Source organism: Empidonax traillii, unplaced genomic scaffold, assembly GCF_003031625.1.
Source record: "Empidonax traillii isolate 1590-97213 ecotype Southwest subspecies unplaced genomic scaffold, ASM303162v1 scaffold1435:size109650, whole genome shotgun sequence".
Taxonomy (NCBI): Eukaryota; Metazoa; Chordata; class Aves; order Passeriformes; family Tyrannidae; genus Empidonax; species Empidonax traillii.
Window position 1 is genome coordinate 47,566 of NW_020956628.1, and position 22,127 is coordinate 69,692.

General features: G+C 46.6%; 2 protein-coding genes across 8 annotated transcripts in view; one reads left to right on the forward strand and one right to left on the reverse strand.

The window, feature by feature from the left end:
• Positions 1 to 1,357: 1,357 nt before the first annotated feature.
• NUP50 (nucleoporin 50) lies at positions 1,358 to 11,674 on the forward strand. 2 transcript variants are annotated; one of them, XM_027907296.1, is made up of 8 exons: positions 1,358 to 1,441; positions 3,402 to 3,480; positions 3,994 to 4,077; positions 5,385 to 5,580; positions 7,007 to 7,603; positions 8,810 to 8,888; positions 9,901 to 10,019; positions 11,291 to 11,674. In XM_027907296.1, exons 2-8 carry the CDS (start codon positions 3,412 to 3,414, stop codon positions 11,491 to 11,493), a joined length of 1,347 nt encoding a protein of 448 aa, XP_027763097.1. In that variant the 5' UTR covers positions 1,358 to 1,441; positions 3,402 to 3,411; the 3' UTR covers positions 11,494 to 11,674. The 2 variants fall into 2 exon arrangements, with proteins under 2 accessions (XP_027763097.1, XP_027763096.1); XM_027907295.1 differs by lacking the exon at positions 1,358 to 1,441 and adding an exon at positions 2,921 to 3,022.
• Positions 11,675 to 16,644: 4,970 nt separating this feature from the next.
• The window catches only part of KIAA0930 (KIAA0930 ortholog), a 38,816-nt gene continuing 33,333 nt past the window's right edge, over positions 16,645 to 22,127 (reverse strand). For 3 of the 6 annotated variants that reach the window (XM_027907298.1, XM_027907299.1, XM_027907297.1), the window contains one exon: positions 16,645 to 21,484. In XM_027907298.1, coding sequence (XP_027763099.1) covers positions 21,444 to 21,484 — 41 coding nt within the window. In that variant the 3' untranslated portion in view covers positions 16,645 to 21,443. The remainder of the gene's footprint in view (positions 21,485 to 22,127) is intronic. The other 3 variants (XR_003573868.1, XR_003573866.1, XR_003573867.1) reach the window with 3 other exon arrangements.

Consider the following 22,127-nt stretch of genomic DNA (forward strand, 5'->3'; position numbering starts at 1 on the left):
CATTATTCCATTTTGAGCAGCAGGGAAGCAGAGTCTCTAAAAAAGTACACTCATGTCAGGTCACAGTGGCTTCTGCAGACTCGGGGTTGCCCAGAGTTTGCAGGAGGGGGCACAGAGGAGACAGGCAGAGCCAGCACAGTGTTTATTTGTCCCAGCTGAAATCGCTCTCAGCGGTGAACCCTGCTGGGTACAGTGAGTGGGACCTTTCCCTGTGGCTACTTTCCAATCCCTACTTGCTGGAAGCTGGGAAGTTTAAGCTACTTGAATTCTCTTGCTTCTGGCGAGGTGGACTTTTCACAAGGAGATACTTTAGGCAAAAACTTGTTACAGTGTGTAAGGGGGAAGTGATGGGGTGAGCCTTGTTCTAGAGCAGTCACCTTGTTCTAGAGTGTCACAGCACTGAGGACCCGCCAGCCCCTCTGTGTTCCCTGTGCCCTCCCTGGAAGGTTTTCTTCTGCAGCCTTTGGTTCTTCCTTGTCATAAATCCTGTGGGATTTAACTTCTAGCTACTGATCCTTTTGGACAGTAATGGGCCTTTAACTAACGAGACATACAATTGAAAATGTAAATCCCTTTCCCTTGGGGAATCAGAAAGCAGGTTTAAGATGCAGGCCATGAAGTGCAGGAGTTCACTGAAGTCGCAAACGAGGCCTGATTGACACTGATCCTGCCCCTCAGCCACAGGAGCGAGTACCTGTTTCCCGCGTGGTGCTCAGTGAAGGGGCAGGCTGGGGGAGCAGGAGACCTGAGGTCACCTCCGTCCTGAGCTCCGTGAGCAGATGCCAGTGGCAAGTTGCTGGCACGGAAACTGGTGTATCCCGCAGCCCGTCTGCTTCGTGTCCGGCTCCGGACTACGGACATTTGGGAAAACTAGTGACGCCAAGTCCCGTGTCACACCTAAACCTGGGCCCCGCAGGCTCCCTGTCCCCGAGCTCTGCCTCAGCACCCGCCCGGTGCCCGGGCCGGGCAGGATTCGTGTCCGGGCCGGCCCCATGTCCGTGCCCAGGCCGGGCAGGCTCAGTGTCCGTGTCCGTGCCGGCTCCGTGTCCGTGTCCGTGCCGGCCCCGTGTCCGTGCCCAGGCCGGGCAGGCTCCGTGTCCGTGTCCGTGCCGGCTCCGTGTCCGTGTCCCGGCCGGGCAGGCTCCGTGTCCGTGTCCGGGCCGGCTCCGTGTCGCTGCCCCGGCCGGGCCGCCCCGCGGGGGGCGGGGGAACCGCAGCGCCCGGCCCCGTGCCCGGTGTGCGCACGCGCGGTGCGGGCAGGCGCGGCTGGCGGCGGACGCGGCGCTCCCGGTGCGAGCCCCGAGCGGCACCGCGGCCGGGCCGGGCCGGGCCGGGGCACTGCGGGCACCGCGGGGCATGCTGAGCGCGCCGCGCAGCCTGCGAGCACAGCCCGCCCGCCGCAGCGTCGGCCCCGCCGCGGGAGAGCCGCCCGCCCGGGCCGGTGAGTGCCGCGGGGCCCGCGCGCGGGGACACGGAGGGGCGGCCGCGCTGCGGGCGGGACGGGCCGGGATGGGATGGGACGGGACGGGATGGGATGGGATGGGATGGAGGGGCGGTGCGGTGCGTGGCGGCTTCGGGGGTCGCGGCGGTGCGAGGCCGGGGGGGGGGGGGGGGGGGGGCGCACGGGGCGAGCGGGGCCGGGAGCGCCGGGCACGGCGGGAAGGCGAGCGCGGGGCGGCCCCGGCGGCTTCCGCTTCCTCCGCTCCCTCCCGCCGGCCCCGCGGTCGGGCTGCGATCCCGCGGAGCACGGAGCGAAGCCCGGCCGGGAGCGGCTGCCTTAAACAGCGCAGGGACGTTCCGGGGGCATCGCGGAGCTCCTGCGCTCTGCCCGGTGTGTTGTGTGTGTGTGTGTGTGTTTGAACGAGAAGGGCTGTCCCCACGGATATCGGGGAAAGAAAGGCATTTCCCCCTCGGGCACTGAGCAGGCTCCCCAGGGCAGTGGGCAGGGCCCCAAGGCTGCCAGAGCTCCAGGAGCGTTTGGACAACCCTCCCAGGGACTGGGGGGGTGTTGGGGTGTCCTGGGCAGGGCCAGGAGCTGGATCGATGGGCCTGGTGGGTCCCTTTCAGCTCGGGATATTCTGTGGTTCTTTGAGCTGTTTCTCAAAATAAATATAACCAAATTAATATTTTACATTAAAATAATAAATTAGTAATATGTAGTAGTATGTATACATTTTATAGTTTATAAAAATACATATGTGTAAAACACTAAGTATAAAATAACGTTAAATTATCGCTTATTTTAAATTTAAAATAATAAACACACATTATAATATTTCTTATATATTGCATAATGGTATATAACAGAATAAAATAATTTGAATAAATTAAATAGACCTTTAAAATAGACCTTTTTTTTTTTTTTTTTTTTTTTTTTTTTTTTTTTTTTTTTTTTTTTTGGTTTTCAGTGGTTTAGTTTGAAATAGTCTCCCAGGGATCAAGTAAGGCATGGTAGGACCTCAGCTTTCAGGACCATGTGGCTTAGGGCATTTAAATATGTACACACAAGCCCATGTGTACTCCCTGTACTTCCAGAAGCTCCTGATAACCTGACCTTATTTGTGAAGTGTGTCAGACCAAAATTCAGGACGTGGATGTGTGTTCTCCAAGGCTGCTGTGCCACTGGATTTACTGTTCCAAACCATTTCACCTTCTAAACAAGATGTTCTGTAACCACGTATTGGTATTGGTTTGGGCTCTGAAATTCAACCATTTGTGGGATTTTTTTTTTTTTTTTTTCCCCCCAGAAGATATAATTAGTAAAAATGGAGTGTAAAATTCGAGTAGTGTGATTGTTTGCCAGGCCTTTCAGATAGAAAGCATCATAACTAGATCCAGTCTTTGTTTTTTGTACACAGCTGATAAACTGTCCTGCTATTTCAGACATTCCTTCTCCAGCACTGGGTTTCCTTTCCATCGCAGAGATAACCAGCAAAACGATAACTGGCTGCTTACAGTGTTTGCTCTAAAATCCATGATATGCCTTATGTAGCCTTTGGAGGAAAAATAGCCTGATCTATTTGTAATTTTTTTTTTTCAAATTTAAAATTAATAACAGTCTTCCAATCCTGTTTTTTAAAGGAGAGCATTGTCCTCAGCCTTAGCCAAGCTTTCTGCCCAGTTGCTTCAGTGGGTCCTCATCAGTATTTATTTTAGGTGGTGTAAAAGAACTTTTCTTGCTCACGTGGGTACCCCGAGAAGACAGGGAGTGGAACATGGAACGTTCTGCTGATTATTGCTGCCACAACACTTGGTTTTCCACTGTTGTTCCCTTTTGACCTGCTTCTGTATTAACTCAAATTCCTCTTTTTTTTTGTTCTAAGAACACAAACTGAAGATCTCTGTTGCTTAGAATTTAATTTCCGTGCAGTTCATTCTATGATTCTTTTCCCCCCATGCAGGTGTGCAAAAATGGCCAAGAGAATTGCAGAGAAGGAACTGACTGACCGAAACTGGGATCAGGAGGATGAAGCTGAGGAGGTAAGCTAAGCATTAGTTCCCCACCACCACCCCTGCAGGTGGCAGAATAGTTGTTGACATGTGCTGTTCATTTTGTGGGTAAAACCTACAGTAAAAGTGGTTACGAGTGTAGCGATTAAAGGCAGTTTTATAGAAGTGAATTTTATAAAATTGCTTTTTATAAAGCTTTTAATATATGCAGACCCTATGGCAAAGCAGCTTCTAAGACTGAAAGTGACATCAGTAGCTCGGGGGAAAGGAACTTTACATTTCTAGAGGGAACCCTAGGCTTGTTAAAATGCTTTTGGACTCTTCAAATGCGTGAGAGGTATTTATTGAATTCAAGGAAAAGCGGAGTTGATTTCTTATGATAATGTGTCCAGGTTGTTGGCGAGTTAATCACTGCTGTGTTTTTCGGGTGGGCTCTGGTTTAACTCCTTTCCTTGTTTGTTAGGGAGCAGGATTAGAGTTGCGTTCAAAAACCACTGTGCCTTTTGAGAATTTCAGTAATGATTCCCTGGCTTGCTCCTGCAGGTGGGCACATTCTCAGTGGCCAGTGAGGAGGTGCTGAAGAACAGAGCCATTAAAAAGGCAAAGCGCCGGAACGTTGGATCAGAGGTAACGTGGTCACTGGACACGAGTGTTGGGGACAGACTCAACTGCAAAACAGGGCGCCAGGCTCAGGGTTTTACTTCCATGGCCTTGTGTGGTGATGCTGCATAAAGTTGTCATTTCACCCAACAGCTCGCACGTGCAAGTGAGTTTTTGCTTGTTGTTCCATGGCAAGGAAAAGGTCAGAAGTGGTTAACTGGTATTGACTGGGTGAAGCCAAAGCCAGGACAATAGGCTGGATAAAGTCTAAAAAGCAGAAGAAATGACAGGACAGCTGAGGTTGCATAAGAAACCTGTGAAATATTTACAGAAAGGTAAACTTGAAATTTACTGACATTCCTACATGCAGCAAGCACAGTGCTGCAATGAAGGAGACTGCACTGAACTGCAATGTCCAGAGAGGTGAGACTGAGCAGAGAGACAGGATAAAAATCGCTGCCTAGGAGTGACAGACGGGACTGCAATGGAAAAGGTAAAGCACAAAGGGAAGCAAAAGCAGCCCACAAGGTCAGAATGGAATACAACCTAAAATTGGTTAAGCTTTGCCATTTCTTCAAGGGCAAAAGCAGATGAAACGCAGAAGCAGATCTCCTCCTCTTGTTTTCCTCCTCAAGTTTTCCAGAGACACTAGAAGTTCACTTCCTGGAGTAATATTTCATTACCTCAGAAGACCGAAAAGTACCTACTTTAGGCAGTGCCTATTTGTACGTTAATCACACTGTCTTTTGGAAACATGAGGAACTATGCCATAAAATAATGTGGTTGTAAAGACTGTTCAGAACTGGGTAATGAAAAGGCTGCAGAGACACGTTTTGTGATCGAGTACAGTCTGTCTTTGCTTCTCTCACCAGTCACGTTGGAATATTTTGGGTAAATCACAAATGTTTCGTAGGTGACTCCAAAATAGGCTGTTTTGGATGAGGGCCTTGAATTGTTAGACCCTTAATTGCGGTTTTAAGTGCTAAGAGTTGCTGAAAATAAACCTGCAATTATACATTGCTGTGTAATCATTTAAAGAAAACAACGTGCTATGAATGTCTGAATAGGCAGTCAAACACATCCGCTGCTCTGAACAACTTCCGTGTATCCACTTCTCAGATCCAGTTTATTTTCATACGAAACACCTGAGTCCTCCAAAAGCAGTAGCAGTGTGTCACAGGGAAGCTGCTCACTGTGTTTGCAGAGCTGACACAGTAACACACGGAATGACACGCTGAAAATGAACCAGGGATATCGGGAATGTTGAGTGGGAATGGGATTTGTGTGGAGGAGATGGATGTAACTGGTTGTCTCTCTTCTTTTCTCTTCCCCAGTCTGAAAGTGGAGGAGCGTTTAAAGGGTTTAAAGGCTTTATATTGCCTTCTGGAAAAGGAGGAGGTGGCTTTGGTGGATTTGGGAATGGTGCAGGAATAAAGCCTTTGGAAGGGCTGTCTAATGGAAGCAGTACTGTCTCTAGCACTCCTCCTTTCAGCAGTGTGAAGACCACTCCTGAAACACCATCAGCATTTGGTAAGTTTTAAATAAGCATATCTGAACACATTCACCAATAAAATCTGAATTTTACTGATTAGAAAACAACTTCAGACTATCAAAATCAAAAAGATTTTGAGACTTCATTCCTCTTCGTGAGATTTCTTGAAAAGATTTTAGGCTGCTGGAGTGACAAGTTATCCAATGAATGCAGTCTTGAGATGTAGGAACTAAATCTGCATTTGCTCTAATACTGGAGGTAGAAGTTAGTTTTACAGGCACAAATGGGAATGGAAGAAACTGGCCTAAGACACTCCTGGAATAGTATAAAGCAGCTGGTGACATGTTCCAATTAAACAGTTGTCCTAATTCTTTAATTAAAAAAAACTAATAGAAATTGTCCATATGGTAAGACTACAGTTTCTTGGTGTGATTTTTATTTTTAAGGTCTTGTTCCTGTTTATTTTGCAATTCTTGGTAAATATGTGCTGCATACCTCTTGTCTTAACCTCTTTTCTCCTGTACACCTGACATGGCAGTCTTTCTCAAATTTCATCTGTTACATTCATACCTACATTTTAAGGCACTTGGAATACTTTGGCAAGCCCCTGAGGAATATTAGCTCTGTCCCTTTGTGCTGGAGATGGAGAAATGTTACCACTGCCCCAGGATTTTGGAGTCCATGTGCTTATAGAATACAAATGGAGAAGTTTTGAACTCCGGAGTAACTTAGATTTCAGTGAGCTTGACTAAATTAAGGGACACTGAAATTCTCAGGATTTTCTTAGTTTGCTGCCTATGTTTTTTATATGGAAACCACTCAAAGCATGCAAAATCATGGGCTAGTGCATTCAGGGTGTTTTAAAGTGCAAGAGGTAACTTGACTATTTTGATTTAGTGTTACGGTGTTGTAAAGCTGTAAAAACTTTGTGAAATTTTTGGCAAAATACAAAACTTGTACTTGTTCTGTACAAGATTTTCTTTTCTTTTTTTTTATTCACCAGCATGCTCCGTCTACTTCATCTGTCCCTGAACAAACTAACTGTTCTAAATTCAAAACACGGGTCTGTGTCGCAGCAGTGTGTGCTCACTGGTTCAGCAGTACCTGGGGGAGGTTTTGGTTGGATCTCAGGAAAGGGTCCTTCCCCCAGAGGGTGGTTGGCACTGAACAGGCTCCCCAGGGCAGTGGGCACAGCCCCAAGGCTGCCAGAGCTCCAGGAGGGTTTGGATGATCCTCTGGGGCACAAGGGGTGTGTCTTGGGGAGGGTCCTGTGCAGAGCTAAGGGTTGGACTCGATGTCCTTGTGAGTCCCTTCCAACTGGACATATTTTGTGGCCCAAAAGGAGCATAACTGAGCAGGGATGAGTGACTTGGTAAGAAATACGGGGAACACTGGTTGGGCTTTTCAGAGAACTCTGCTTTCCGGGGAAAAACAACGTTCTCAGCCCCGTTCTTCTTGTACCAGGGTCGCCCGTGTCCAACGGCCCCGGTGCTGCAGCGCTTGCCGAGACCAAGGCCAAGGGGGGCAGGCAGGGCTCGTACCACAAGCAGCTGGCCGCCCTCAACTGCTCCGTGCGCGACTGGATCGTGAAGCACGTGAACTGCAACCCGCTGTGCGACCTGACCCCCATCTTCAGGGACTACGAGCGCTACCTGGCCAGCATCGAGCAGCAGCACGGCGGCGACAGCGGCTCCGAGGGCGAGGCCACCAACGCCCCTGGCGCCAGGGCCGCCCCTGCCTTGGGGGGCACGAAGCTTCAGGGCTCAGCATTCCTGTTCAACAGCGGCAAAGCCGAGGAGACGGTGGACGGGAAGGCCGAGGCTGCGTCGGAGAAAAAGGAGCCGTCCTTAGGAGCTGCATCGACCGTCTCCTTCAGCTTCGGCAAGAGCACCGACAGCCCCGCGCTGGGTTCCCTCGGCTCAGGAACACTCAGTAGCTTCTCCTTTTCTCCTGGGAATTCGGGTTTGTTTGGAAAAGACGCAAACCAGGCCAAGTCTGTCATTGCAGCACCCACCAGTTTACTGGAAGCTCAGGCAGAAAGCAGCAATACCGATGAGAAAGGTAAATTCTGTTTATTTCTGTTTATGGTTCCGTTAATGGTAAGCTGTGAGCCTGTGCCACTTAAGGATACGGCAAAGGTGCAGCAACAGTGAGTTGAACGAGATCATGGCCTGGAACTGTGCCAGGGCAGGGTCAGGTTGGATCTCAGGGAAAGGTTCTTCCCCGAGAGGGTGGTTGGCACTGAACAGGCTCCCCAGGGCAGTGGGCACAGGGCACCAACACTGCCAGAGCTCCAGGAGTGTTGGGACAATGCTCTCAGGGACGGGGTGGGATTGTTGGGGTGTCTGTGGAGGGCCAGGGGTTGGACTTCATCCTCCGGCTCAGATACTCTGTATTCTATGGTTCTGTGAGCAGAATGGTTCTTGAAGTGCAGACCCACACCAGTAATCTGGAAATCCCAGCCATGCACACGGTTTAAGCGACACTAAAAGTACGTGTTTACCAAAACCCATGGATTTCTGTCAGATTTACACTTTCTCTAATAGAATATAATCCTTTACCTGAAGACAGGACTTGAAAAGATAATATTTAAAGCAGCTGGTATGTTCACCTGTGAGTCTGCTGGACATTTCGATCCCTCTGCTTTTCCCAATAGCTTTATGAAGAGATTCCCTTGGTAAAATGCTTGAGATACAGAACAACTGAGTCCATTTTACTGAACAGACTGTGAGGCCACCAAAGTTACATAGCACCTGACAGCTTTGCTCTTTGCCTCCACTGGGTACAGTGAGCTGATGGAATTCCTAGGAGCTGAGGGATTGGAAAGGCATAATCTGCCACTGCCTCTTGGCTGTCATTCCCACTGCTAATTCCCTTCCTCCAAGTTGAACCTGGCTGCTGGAAGTTTTTATTTAGCTTTACTTGAATTTGTGGAGCACACTCTTTGAAATGTGAAAACTGCTCTCTGTTAAGGGTTTTGACTACTTAAGCTTTGTATTTTGGGGGCTTGATTGTTTGGTGAGGGTTGGGTATTTTCACCCCATTTAAACTCACGATGAGGATGGAGTTGTCTGAGGGCCTGAAGGAAAAGCAAGTAACACTTTTTTTTCTGTAGCTGAAGCTGCTGCAGAGCCCACAGGGACTGAAATGTGTTCTGGTCACGCATGTCCATGTCAAACATGGTGTCCACAAGGAAACTCTTAAGTGCCAAAAACACCCTGTGGGCTCTGTGCTCACAACATTAACATATTCAAACTTTGTTTGAAGGAGGAGAAGAGGAGGAAGAAGAGCCACCAAAAGTCGTCGTTAATGAAATAAAAGAGGATGATGCTTTCTACTCAAAGAAGTAAGTGACTCTGACTTGGAAAATAAAATTCATACCTGCATATTGCTGTTTTTCACTGCAGTGCATGATTAAGGACCTGTTCTTCACTTTCTAATTGATAAAGCTTGTTGGGAATCCACACAGAGTATGAACTTGTAAAAAAGTTAATTACAGGCAAGAATTTGTAATATCTTATTAAAATTCTTCTGTATCTTGAACACAACAGTAATAGTTTGTGTTCTGGTTGTGATCAGTTTTTTACAAGTGAAGATGTTCTTGCCTTCATCAGGTTTTGTAAGTTTAAACTGCAGTGCTACCACAAAAATTTCATGCTGTGTAGCTGGAAAATCCACCAGCTGCTCAGCTATTTGCACAGCCTAAAATAAGACTCTTCAGCTGGAAAATGCTGATTGTTGTGTGAAGGAGTGAACAAGCTGTGCTTTTAAGCTCAAAATGAGACCAGCTGTACTAGGAGCAGTTTTTCAAGGCATGTTCAGTAGTCCAAGTAATTGACACTCAGCACAGAATTTGTCCTGCTACCAAAAGCCATTAGTTTTATCAGAGAGAAGGTGTGTGCTGATTTATTAAGAATGGTTTCTTAGGTTATTAAAGCTTCACTTAAAAATGCTTATAAATCGTACACAAAAGTTCTCCTGTAGCTTCAGAACGTTACAGCAAGTTCTTTGTAATTAGTATTTTTAAACGTAGCTTATACAGTTACTGCTCCTCGCAGAGTGCAAGTTGCTCTGCACTTTACTTTTCCCTGAAAGTAGTACATTTGTCATTTCAGTACTGAAAGAAATAATTACCTTTCTCTTTGATCTGCAAGTGCTGTCTGTTAGCCTGTGAAACAAGGTCAAGAAGAATAAAGATTATTTTATGTCATGTTAACTCCTGGTTGTTGATACTGTGAGTCAGATGGGTACCTGTACTTGGTGTACTTGGGAGATACTGTTATGTCTTTAATCTCTACATGGCTGCACAAACAAGGATTTTGAGTTTGTTGTTTGTTGGTTTTTTTTCCCCCCCACAGGTGCAAACTGTTTTACAAAAAGGATAATGAATTCAAAGAAAAAGGGGTCGGAACATTACACTTAAAACCAGCGGGAAATGAAAAAACACAACTCCTAGTCCGAGCAGATACCAATTTAGGTAAGTGAACTTCTTCCAGTAGCAAGTCTTGATGTGAAGTTCCTTGCTAAGCATTAGGATATTTTTGTGGTTACACAGCTTAACAGACACAGTTAGTGAAAACCTTTCTACTTTTTATTTTCTCTGAATAATTTCACGTATTGAACAAGCACTTGGGTGCCTCTCCTGAGCATTACAAAGAGAGCTCGTGAAGCTGTGCAGGGAGTAAACGTTATGGTGTATGTTTGGGAATTCCTTCCCTCGCCTTTTTTACAATCTTTTCTCCATCCCTGGCTTGAGTGGCCTTGAGGTGTGGCTTAAGGTCCAGCTTCCACAAAATGGAGTATCTGGTATGGTTGTAGAATCCCTGAGGACCAAAGCCAGGCTGCACTGAAGGCCAGGGTAAATCTCAGCTCCCTCCTGCTTTCATCCATGGGCAGGTATTAGGAAGTCTCTCCTTTTTCTGCAGCTCACACAGCAAGACATTTGAGCTTGGGGATTCCAGGCGGGAGTTTCTGGAAGCTGCTGCAGTCATAGTGATGCACACTTTCCTTTTTGCTGTCTTCACACAGTGCTGTATTCCTTTCCTAAAATCTCACTGTGTTGAAAAACTGAACTGCAAAGGGAGGCGAAGACTGACTTTTCCCTAATTCTGCTGCCATGTTCTGAGCTATTTCCCAGGTCTATAAATGTGTGTGTCTCCTGTGGAACCAGACTGGAGTTTGTTTGCCGGTGTTCAGTAGCCCACTAACCCTGGAGCTCTCGCACTCACTGCTCTCCTAACTCACTACCTGCTTTAACAGGTTGCCACAGAGCTGTTGTCAGTAACCTGGCACAGACCACACCAGCTCTGTGGGAGTATTTGGGGATACAAAGTACTTCCTGCACCCTGGTTTGTCCCGTTTCACATTAACACCCCTGTCTGCATCAGAACTAAAGTTTTGTTTCTGCTTCTGAACTGCACCCCATGTCAGAACTAAGCACTGGGAATGGATTCCTCACTTGCTCCTTCTGCCTTTTCCCTGTGTGTCCCTGCCATCATTTGATATTCTTCAGGCTCCTCCCCCTAAAAAAGGAGGGCACAGTTATTTTCAGAGATTTCCTCATTCCTGGTGAGGAAAGAAATTTGAGAACAACGGCCCTGAGCAAATGCTCAGGGAAGAAAATAAGACAAACATACCTGATGTTTGTGAGTTGCCCGAATCCCTGTTTAGTACCTGTACTAACACTGTATTGCAGTAGAAGCTGAACAGTGGCTAATGGCAATTTTTTTCCCCCCTCCTCACCTGCAGGAAACATACTGTTGAATGTCCTCATTCCACCTAAGATGCCATGCACAAGGACCGGGAAGAACAACGTTCTCATAGTTTGTGTCCCCAATCCACCCATCGACGAGAAGAACCCGACTGCTCCTGTCCCCATGTTAATAAGGGTGAAAACAAGTGAGGATGCAGATGAGTTGCACAAAATCTTACTGGAGAAAAAGGAGGCTTAAATAAGTTGCAGTCAGTGATTTGAGGAGTTGTTGCCAAACTGCTGCTGCTCTTTTTTTCTTCCCTAACTTCACTTGAACATTTAACTCTTTACTCTGATATTAAGAACTGTTATAGGAATTCTGGAAAAAAATTATGTGAGGAAAAGCTAAAGTAGCTAATAAAAGCTTTAATAGAACACAAGTGTTGGACTGTGCTCCCTCATTTTTCAGTGTCTAAATGCAGGACCTCTTCTGGATAAAGCACATGGATGTAAATCCAGGCATGTAGCACCGCTCGACCAAATGGACTGAAAGCCGAGTACAGAAACACGGTACCAGAGCTTCCTCACAGACTGATGCAATGCAACCACCTCCTGCTTTGAGAAGGGAGGATGTCCAAGTTTACCTATTGAAACTGTTTGTAGATTCCAGATTTTTAATTCTGATTGGTCTGTTGTATTCTTGCTGGTGAGACTGGTTTCTGACTGGGTGACAACACTGCACCCCACCACTGATGATGTGTATTGTCCTGTGTCTGAACTCACACAGACCCACGTGCTTTTGGGACTCAAGAGACTGCAGATGGTGACAAGAAGATTTGCTTGTGTAGACCTGTTGACAGTGGTGTTTCCTAGAGAACTGTCAGTTCTGTCCTTACTGTAGCAACAAGCTCACGATGTGCAATAGTAGAAGCAGACAACTGGAAGACATTTTATCTGGGACCACACCAGCATCCCCTGGCTTCTGACACACCAGAGGCCAAGGGCTGCACTTCCACGATGGTCCTTCCAAGGTGTTTGTCCTCCATCCTTGGGCCACACCTGCAACGCGGCTGCGGCAGAGCTGTTCGTGTTGTGTTCGTCCTGCTGCTGGTACTTGCTGAGCACAGCTCTTCCCACAACCAAACTTCAGGGCTTTTGTAGACCTTTTGTGTTGCCTCTGGCCCTTCCTTGCCCCTGTGCTAAAGCTGCAGTGCTGTGCTGCACAAGGTGCAGCTTTAGGACAAGCTTTCTGTTGCACGGAGGGAGCGCTGGGTGAATCTCAAACTTAGTTACTGTCAGCTGTGTTAAAATTAACCATGTGGCAATAATTCGTGGATTAGAACATTGATTCTGGTCTTGGTTTCCATCTCTCAGCGTTATATCAGACTCTGGTTGGTGGTTTAATCCTTTTCTTTTGCAAATCCTGTTTGCTGGAAACTCCTTCCCTAGTGATTGTTTGCTACTGCACTCCCAACTCTGGGACCTCTCCGAGAGCTCGGTGTTCATGTTAAACTTGAAGTGCTCTCTGGCTCAGCTCTGGAAGATGGAACAAACATGCCACCCTGCCTCTGGCTAATGTGACACACAGGAAAAACCCTCTTCCTTAGAAAATTCCCACAGGTGATCTGGAAATCAACCCTAGTGGCATCCTGTGGGCAGGGAAAAAGGAGTAGCACCATTTGCTGAGGTACTGCCCCCTGCTCTGGGGGCAGCTGCCTCTGGGCCTAATTCACTGCACAATTCAGGTTATGGCCTTTTTTCCCCCCTCTTAACTAAAAGGAGGAAAAACTTGATAGGATCTTGACCAAAGTTCAAAAACAAAGGCCTTTGCTCACGTTTCAGCCACACTTGGCTACAGGAACTGCGTTTTTAACACTGAAGTGTAAAAGGAGCTTAGATGCTGTTTCAGATTATTATTTCAAATACGAACTGGTGCCTTTGGGGGTTTCTGCGTCTGGCTCAGTACTTAAACCATTAAAAGTCAGTGACATTACTTTCCTCAAAGTAAGATGTTTTTAAAAAATAAGTCTTGCTGCTACCTGAATTGGAGGGCTTGTGTGCTCACTGTGCAGGGATGAAAAGCAGAACATGACCTGGCACTGCAGCCCAGGCTCCAGTGTCAGGTGCAAGAGCTCAGTTAACATTTGCATTTGTCTTTTGAGTGGTGTCTTCCCCCATTTCTGCAGAGCTCTGGCTGTGCATCCCCCGAAGAGCAGCTCTGTCCAGGTGCGCCCGTGGGCTCAGCCTTGTGTTCCTTTGCTTCCGAAAGCTGCTGGATATGGAGCTGCTCCTTCATCCATAGAAATGTGGACCAACAGACTGTCCTTGCCCTTCTGTCCTCGTGCTGTGCCTCTGCAGTGGGGCGGCCGTGGGGTTCTGCACACACAGTTCTGACAGTGCAGCTCTGCCCTGTCTCCAAGGGGGAGCACAGAGGGGAAGGAAAAATAAGAATAATAAATTGTGTTGGAAAAAATTAAACCTTACCATAGGCACGGTAGCAAGTCAGATCTTCTTTTAGCTGTGGGTTATACTGATATGAGACACCTGAATTCTTCAGTGTATGCATTTATCAGCGAAGCCAAGGAAGGTAAATAATTAGGATGTTGTATTCATTAGCCTGTCAAATATATGTACAAAAATACAATTGTAAACATTTTACGTGGGGAAAGTTGCCCCTAAAAGAATGGGGAAGAATTTTACTGCAGATCAGACTTGAATCAACATCAGTTCTGGTGACCCTGCCGTTATCTGGATTTTGGAGCAAGGAAGTCACACACCTTTCCCTTGGGGCTCAGGTCTAGAGCACAGCCCTTCTGCAGCACTGTCAGAACAAAGACATTTTTGATGATGCTCCAGTTAAGAAATATTAAAATACACAAATGCTGTAAAAGGTGAGAGATTGTGACATAGAAATAAAGACCTAAAATGAGTTAAAAGCAAACATTAGGGGAGAGCATAGACATCAACATACTAATGCCTTCATAACAAAGTGGCTCATGCTATCCAAGGAAGGAATTTTGATCAGAATTCCTACTCCGGGAGGCATTCCTGTGTCTTGGGAGACATTTGATGTATTTACAGCTGGATATCAGACACCTGATGTTAAAGATGCAAGTTCCTGCCCTTGTTTGCGTTAATGCCTTTGCTGTCTGTAGGTGTTGGAGTGTCTTAGGGATCATCCATTCCTCCTGCTTCTCTGATTTGAAGTTTCAGCTGCTTAGAAATCTTTCCTCTCCCTCTCACCTCTCCACTAGAAAATCAAGATCTGTGCTTTTTAATTCTCAGAATAACCTCTAAGGGAGGATTATTACACCTGGTTTGAATTTTATTTTAAAATATTAAATTGCAATATGCAAGGAATTTATTTTTGTTTGTAATGTACTTAAAATTATCTATTTGGGAGTACAGCAGTGTGTTCCTGTAATCCCTTTTGGTTGATGGATGTAAAAGTTTAATTTAAATTTACAGTTCGAATGAACACATTGTAGAACATAAACCAATCAGGAGGTTTGCTTTGCTGTTACAAACTGTAGTTCAGCTCCCTTTGCAGCACTGTAACATTTCAAATGTCCTTAAAGACTTTCTTTCTGATGCCTTAACTTATTTGCATTTGAGAAAATTTTGTAGCTGGTGCCTGTGTGCAGAAATTAACTGACATTAAACAACTGAAGTGGCATGAGCTAGTCTAAATCCAATGAAAATGCTGAATGTGATGATTTGTTAGTTGTTAATAGATTTCAAAATGCTCTGAATTTTTCAGTGGATACTTAAGTTTTACATAACTCGTCATGTAACAATGTTTTCATTAGTTCTGATACACTGAGGACGTGTACAAAAATCCATGGAAAATGTGAATAAAATGAATGGGAGATTCAATTGTCTTGTGTCAATCACTGTCATTTTGAGTGCATAACACTGTTAATAAAAGGAATTGTACCACCAGTTGCTTGCAGGTGAACTCCTGCCTGGAAAACCGTGCTGCTAAAAGAAGGAATATCCTGCCCTGGCCTTTCCTCATTCAAACCTGGAGCCAGTTAAGACAGTTTGTATCAACATCTCTACCCAAACTGCCCAGGACTTTTTGAATAAAGAAAGAGAAGCAGAATTTACACGGTTTGAAGTAATCATCAGTATAATTAGCCACATTTTTGGTAGGTTTGTGCACTGTTCATTTTTTAAGGCATTGTTTAGAAATTCTTATTTGCACCTGAGCATCCTGAACATTGGTGGGGATTACTTTTAGGGACATCTTAACTTTTGCTGAGAGGTGACACTGAAAAGAAGCATGTCTGGAAGTCTGCAAAGGCTTCAAAGATATGACAGAATTTTCCTGTTTGGGCAGTACCCCTGAGGAAGAAGTGTGACTTTGCTTTACTACCTCAGAGCACAGATGACATAACACAGTACAAAATCTTCTGTCTAAACTAGTTCTGGAGCTCTACCTGAACTGGTGGGCGCTTGGGGCAATTCTGTTCACTGCAATTCCAGAGAAAACTTGCAGGTGGTTTCTCCCTTGCAAAAACCAAATTCCTAACTCTGAAGAGAAAATGGTGGATTACATACCAAACTTAATTAATCTGGCAGTTAATGAAATCTCTGTTTTCTTACCTTTGCAGTGAGGTCAGAAATGACTCCTGTGACCAACCACCTGCGTTGGGCGGGGTACCACGGACATCCATAGCAGGGAGCACAGCATTCCAAATCTGTGCTGAGATGAAAGCCTGGATAATAACTCCTCCTGCTCCTTGATGCTACTTCCATCACTGTCATTTTCCAAGGAAAACCCAGTCTGACACTTGCAGTGATGAAAGAAGGTTGTGGCCACCCTCTCGTCCTTCGGGAACAAAGCAAAGCCTCCCCCCCACTGGGTGCACGTTTAAGGCATTGGCTGCTTCCAGTAGGGGCTGGATGAACACAATGGCTGCATCCCAATTACAGGCCGAGTGCAGGACTTGGGAAAGTCTGTAAACTGCTCCTGCTGAATCTCCCCAGCAGGAAAAGCAGAACCACAAACATGACCACACTTCAATGTCCGGGGGAGATGGGAGGGGACAGAGCAGGGGTGAGTCAGCACACACTGAAATGCTCAGTGCACACAATCCAAGGCAGTGCAGAGATAAAGGCTGAGCTCGGTTTTGTGACATTGCACAAACCCTCGCTGAAGTTCTTCCTGAATTAATCGGGAAGAAACCATGACAGCCATCGGTCCTCACTATCATGCACTGCACAAACTTAAATGTTAATGACCATGCAATTAAACGTGGATCAGTTTAAAAGGGTTGTCCTAAAGGCAAAAAGCTCTTCCAAACAAATTCAGGACCACACTGACTCTTACCTTCTTCTCCCTTACCCAATGTCAAGTTGTCAGAGACTGACCACTGAGAAAAAAACACGATTAACAGAGTCCACAGTCGTTTAAGAGGTCTGTTTATTGGCTGCAGGGTCCAACACTTTCTTCACTGCTGCCATATGCAAAGTCACCTCTGTTTTTGGTGCACAACGTTCTCCTTGCTCTTTGTTCACAGGGCTCAGTACAATGCCAGCATGATTGCCAACCCATCACTTTAAAGCAACACTGATGAACCGACGGGGCAAATAAAACCCAAACCATGCAACGTGTGTTAGGTTGAGAAAATGAGGCTGAGAATATTTATATATTTACACAGAGAACGTTCAACATTGCAACCCGCTCCCAGACTTGTGTTACCCCGACCAGGTATCCCAACAGCTACATTCTGGTGTAAAATACTCCTTCTTTAAGGTTTGGTGCAAAAGCTACTTATTCCACAACACCTTTAACTGGATTCTACCGCACCTACTTGTGACACAGAATTCCTACACACCAGCACCACACACTGCCAGGCACAGCCCACAGGACACGGTAAGGCATTCACAGACCTCTGACTGCTGGGACCACAGCAGATCCATTTTCCAGAGCTTTCAGCTGTTGACCTTTGGAAACCACGAGAGCCTTTCAAACAAAGAGGGTGAGTCCCTAAGAGATGGATGGCTCTTCCAAGAACCTTAAACTTGTCATTCCTCGACACTGCTACACACAACACAGACAGAATTTAATACGTTAATTTCCTAAATAAAAACTTGTTCTTAAACCCCACTGGGTAACAACAGGGCTTAGGCACTTCTGAAGGTTTTGTCTTACATCTGTCTTTAATACGGGGAAGTTTCAGACTACAAAATACAGGACAAGCAATCATCTGGAAATGGAATAATTAAGGACTGGCAAGAAGCAGGTCAATAGTCTAAGAGCACAGACTATTTCTCTGGACTCCACATCCACACAGAACTTCAGTGACCACATGGGATTCTGCACATGAGGGTCTGCTGGAAGAAATTTCCCTGCAGAGCCAAGGACTTCACTGTCTAAATTAAAACTTGTGTAAGAACACACTTTGGGAAAACCACTTCACTGTGAAAAGCCACCTGTGCAAACAAATCTCTTTTCTGGAGAGCACACCGTGCCCAGAAATGGAAAACTGAGTGACAGTGACCCAGGGCCCAACACACCCAGGCCTTGTAAACAATGAAAACCAGGAGAATGGAAGGAGAAGGAGCAGGGACGACACGAACCAGGTTAGCCCAGACAGCTGAAAGACTTGTGGTGCTTCTAAAAACAGCTTCTTTTAGGAGGAGATTTGGAATCCACCCTGTGCTGGCTGGCAGTCTGAGAACACAGCTTCACACACGTGGTATCTCTAAGGCAGAGCAATAATCTGCTAATACAAAAGAGCTGATTAAAGAGATTTCTGGGGGAAAAACAAAAAAAAAGAAAAAAGAAAAAAAGGCTTTGTACTTGTTAAATTGACAGCAGTAAAAAGCCTGCTAGGGGTGAGAAGATTCACATCCTTTCATTTGACACTTCATAATACACAACATCCATGAAGGGCTCAAGCCTCCATCTCCAGAGGGAGTGAAGGGGTGGAAGGATGGGAGGAGTTAACTGAGCAAGGAGGTGTGGTGGGATTCTGTAAATAAATAAAGCTGTTCTGCAAAGCTTCCCAAGCGTGTTAAGCGTGCTGCATCCTCAAACACCACCATAACCTGTGGAACCCACTGTGCTCCAACAGTTCAGAGCCAAAGAGCCTTCACAGCCTGCAGGACACACCAGCTCCATCCCCAGCAGTTATTGAAATGGCCAACAGAGGCTTAAAATGTTTCACTGCTTTGGAGCCACAGAATTAAATACCACTCTCCAAATTAATGGGGTGAGAGGTTCCTATTAACATTCCCTTTTCTTTTTTGGTGTAGTGCAATAGCATGCTAAGGGGCCAGCTGAGCCATCCTGACCCGAGCAAAATTTTGATGAACTTCCCTGTCAGTCTGTCCACACAAGGACAATAAATTATAACTTTCAGGGTTGTTAAAAAGCAGAACAAAATGTGGAATTTGATAACAGAAAGTGGGAACCACGGGCTATACATAAGAAGTCCAAGTCAGTGGTTTAGAGAAGGAATAGCTGAGAATCTGGCACATCTTTGTTTCTGAAAAGCACTATTGACATTCAGTAAACTTTTTGACCTCTATTTTCCATGGACGGCCACGAGGGCCGTACCTGTAGTCCTTTTCTACTAGAAAAGGTGAGTCTTCCACGTACCTATAGCATATCCCACTAGCAAGACACAAGAAATAAAATGATTTTTTTAGGACATTGCAGCCCTTCAAACACTAGACACCAAAATGCACCCACGCATACGTAACAAAGCAGACGATACCTCCTGTGTGACAGGTGTGGATCTGAGCTGCACCTTCAGTAACTCTGCCCTTACACTAACGCACTGGCTCAGAATCACTCTGAGATTTGATTTATCACTCCTCATCTGCTCTGAGATCTTACACAGCAAGATTCGCTCAGTCTTTCAAATCACACAAAGCGCAGCTACCTAAACACAACACACAACACCAAGGGAGCATTACAAACTCCTGTCGACTGAGAAGTGTTCAGGCACCTACCACTGGAGTTCCTCTCCGGATACATTTCCTTTTCTCATGTGTTATTCCTCTGGCTGGCTGGCTGACTGAAAGGTAGCAGTTGTCATTAGGAGCACAAACACGAACCGTCTCTCCCTTCCCTCCCCAGGGAATATCTGAAGGAAAACCAAGCGCTGGTTTGCCCAGTCCAGCAGTATGAAAGTGCAGAATGAGGAGCACACTGAGAGACTTGTTTCCTAGCTGAGGAGTGGTTTAATTCCCAGCCCGGGCCAAGGGAGAACATTTGTCTGAACTGACATCAGGCACTGACTACCTGGGGATCTCAGGTAAGCACCAGGCAAGGTCCTTGAGGGCCCTTCAGCTGCTGAGTGAGGGCTCCACCTCTGCCCTGGCTGAGGGACAAAGCCTGGGGCAGTCAGGTTGGTGGGAACACCCTCACACAAGCACGTGGTCCACAGGCACCGGCCGAGGCTGCAGTGAGAAGTGGCTGTGCTGGCAATGACAAAGTGAACATTTCCTAATGCTGCTGCAACACATTTGAAGCCAACTAGAACTGGTCAGCTGTCCCTGTCATTACACTCATGCTGCCGGTGTAAGAACTGCTGCCGCTCCCAGGCCTGGCCTCAAACACAGACAGACCTCCTTACCATGCTGGAGTCACCATGGTGGGCTGAATGGCAAATTTAGTCTGCCTTTATGCTGAAGTGGAGCTACTTCCATGGCATCTAGCCTGAGGGAAAAAAGCAGAAAGTCCTGTTTGAGAGGTCAAGTCATTAGATGCTACTGAGAGAACAACAGCAAAGCACTTGGGCAAGGCCAGGTGTGAGGGAGACACAGGTCCAGGCTCAGAGCACGTGCCATTTGGTAACTGCAGCAACAGCATCAGGTTTGGGTGCTCAGAGTCTGAAAAGTGACAAAAATGGCATCTTTGCTCTCCCTCTGTGCGTGTGGGGAGTCTGACGTGCCCCAAGACACGTCAGCCCTCCTGCTGCTGTGCCAGCTGTGCAGTCCTAAATAAACTCAAGTATGGACAGGCTCCCATACCAAAAGAGTGAGCCAGAGCACAGTAGTCTCAGTATTTAATCATTTTGTTTTCATATCCAGGACAGCAGGGTTTTGCTGTTCAGAGAGAGCTGCACTTCATGTGTAAACATAAGGCTGTTTTCCTGAGAGCTCCTGACACACCACTTTGAGACCTCCCATTATGCAATTTTTAGTCACTTTTCAGAACAGAACTACGTTTCCATCTTTTGTATTCCCAGAAAACTCTCTGTGCTTCAGTATGCAACAACCAGGAGATGGAGGATCCGGGCAAGCTGCCCGACCATTGATCAGCTCTCATGCCCTCCTTGGCTGCAAATGGCACCACAAGGATGCCTCTACGTACTCTCAAGTCCAGCGCATGCAGGAGGATGTTGGTTACTGGGAAGGTTTTAGGCCCTGGAGTCCAATCATGGCCTCCTGTTTTTCCACTTTAGACTCAAACTGGCATTGACTCAGCTGAGAGAGAGATAAGCAGCATTAGTACTGGAGATGAACCTCGGCTTTACTATAGCAGCACATTTTAGCCTTCTTTTCCCTGGCTTGTTTTCTTAGCCAGTTCTTGAGGATGAAAATGTTGCTGTTCTTTGGTAGATGCGGAAATCTGTCAGCAGAGTTCACCTGTCCTAACACTGACACACGAAAAATGGGAACATTTTCAGCCTCTATTAAGCCCTGACCTGACCTGCTGCACGTACCAAAATGGCAATGTATCTTTGTAGGCTCTTTTTCCCTCGGCAGGACGTGACTCTCTCTCATCCCTTCACCCCACCCCACGCACACGCACGAAGCCGTTCCCACGAGGAGAGCGCATGGCCAGAGTCTATGGAACTATGTCCATTAGCAAGTCAGTAGGAAATTCCCAGAATGTTTCTCTCAAGGAGTATAAAGTTTAGCACATTCTGTACATATGGTTGGTTTTCTCAGTTATAAAGTAAACACGGTAGCAAACTGTCCATAAGGTGTTGACTCGGTTCAAACGCAGCCCCTTCTCGTTTTATCTTGCTGGGAGTCCTCTCCCAGTCAGAAACGCTCCAGCGACGTGGGCATTCGGTGTGTGACAGCAGAGGAAGGAAGAAAGAGGCACTTTTGATCGGCTGGTATTCCTGGACTTCCCTTTTTCCCGCGGAGGTTTCGTTCCGACACTAGGTGGTAGTGCTAGCACGGGAACCCGCTGTGCGTAGGCACTTGGCAACTCGGCTCCAGGCAGGGCCCGCTCCGCTATGTCATCAGGATCGGCTTCTGCCGCACTTCCAGGATATCTGCGCGAGGGACACAAACACACGGCAAGCTCAGGGAGCTCCTGGAAGCAGCCGCAGCCCCGGGAAGCAGGCAGAGCTGGGGATGCACCTGTGGACTGCAGCACAGCCCACCGGGAATCCAAAGCGTCCGAGTTCACCGGGGCGCAGCTCATCTACCAGCGTTTATACTGGGATGGAGCAACACCTGTCAGACACGGGGTGGCAGGATCTTCCCGGGAAACAAGTGTAAGTGCCAGTAACCAGAGATGCCCAGGGGTTTTTCCCTTTCTTGAAGGGAACATCCCCAAGTCCATTAGAGAGACTTCTGGGTCTGAAGATGTGGGGACAAATAATTCAACTGGTTCATCCTTTCTGCAGCCCAAAGCCTACATTTCTGCACTCAAAAAGCTGCCATAAAAGCCACTCCTCTTTTTGGCTCCTCAGCTCCATATTGTCCAAATGTGACAGAATATGAACCTGTAAAATTTCTGTCATGATCGCGGGCATCTTTCTAAATATGACAGTAAAAGCAAAACGCTGGCAAGGCATGACACTGGAAAATTTGGAAACTGGGCTGCTATGTCCTTTGGAAGGCTACGTAGAGAACAAAGAACGTGGGAGAGGGGAGCACACAATTAAGAGGGTGATCAAACACAACTGCATA

Coding starts and splice junctions, on each gene's coding strand:
- NUP50 (XM_027907296.1), top strand. CDS start 3,412: ATGGCCAAGAGAATTGCAGAGAAGGAACTGACTGACCGAAACTGGGAT. Junction 4,078..5,384: donor GCCGGAACGTTGGATCAGAG/GTAACGTGGTCA, acceptor TCTCTTCCCCAG/TCTGAAAGTGGAGGAGCGTT. Junction 7,604..8,809: donor CAGCAATACCGATGAGAAAG/GTAAATTCTGTT, acceptor CTTTGTTTGAAG/GAGGAGAAGAGGAGGAAGAA.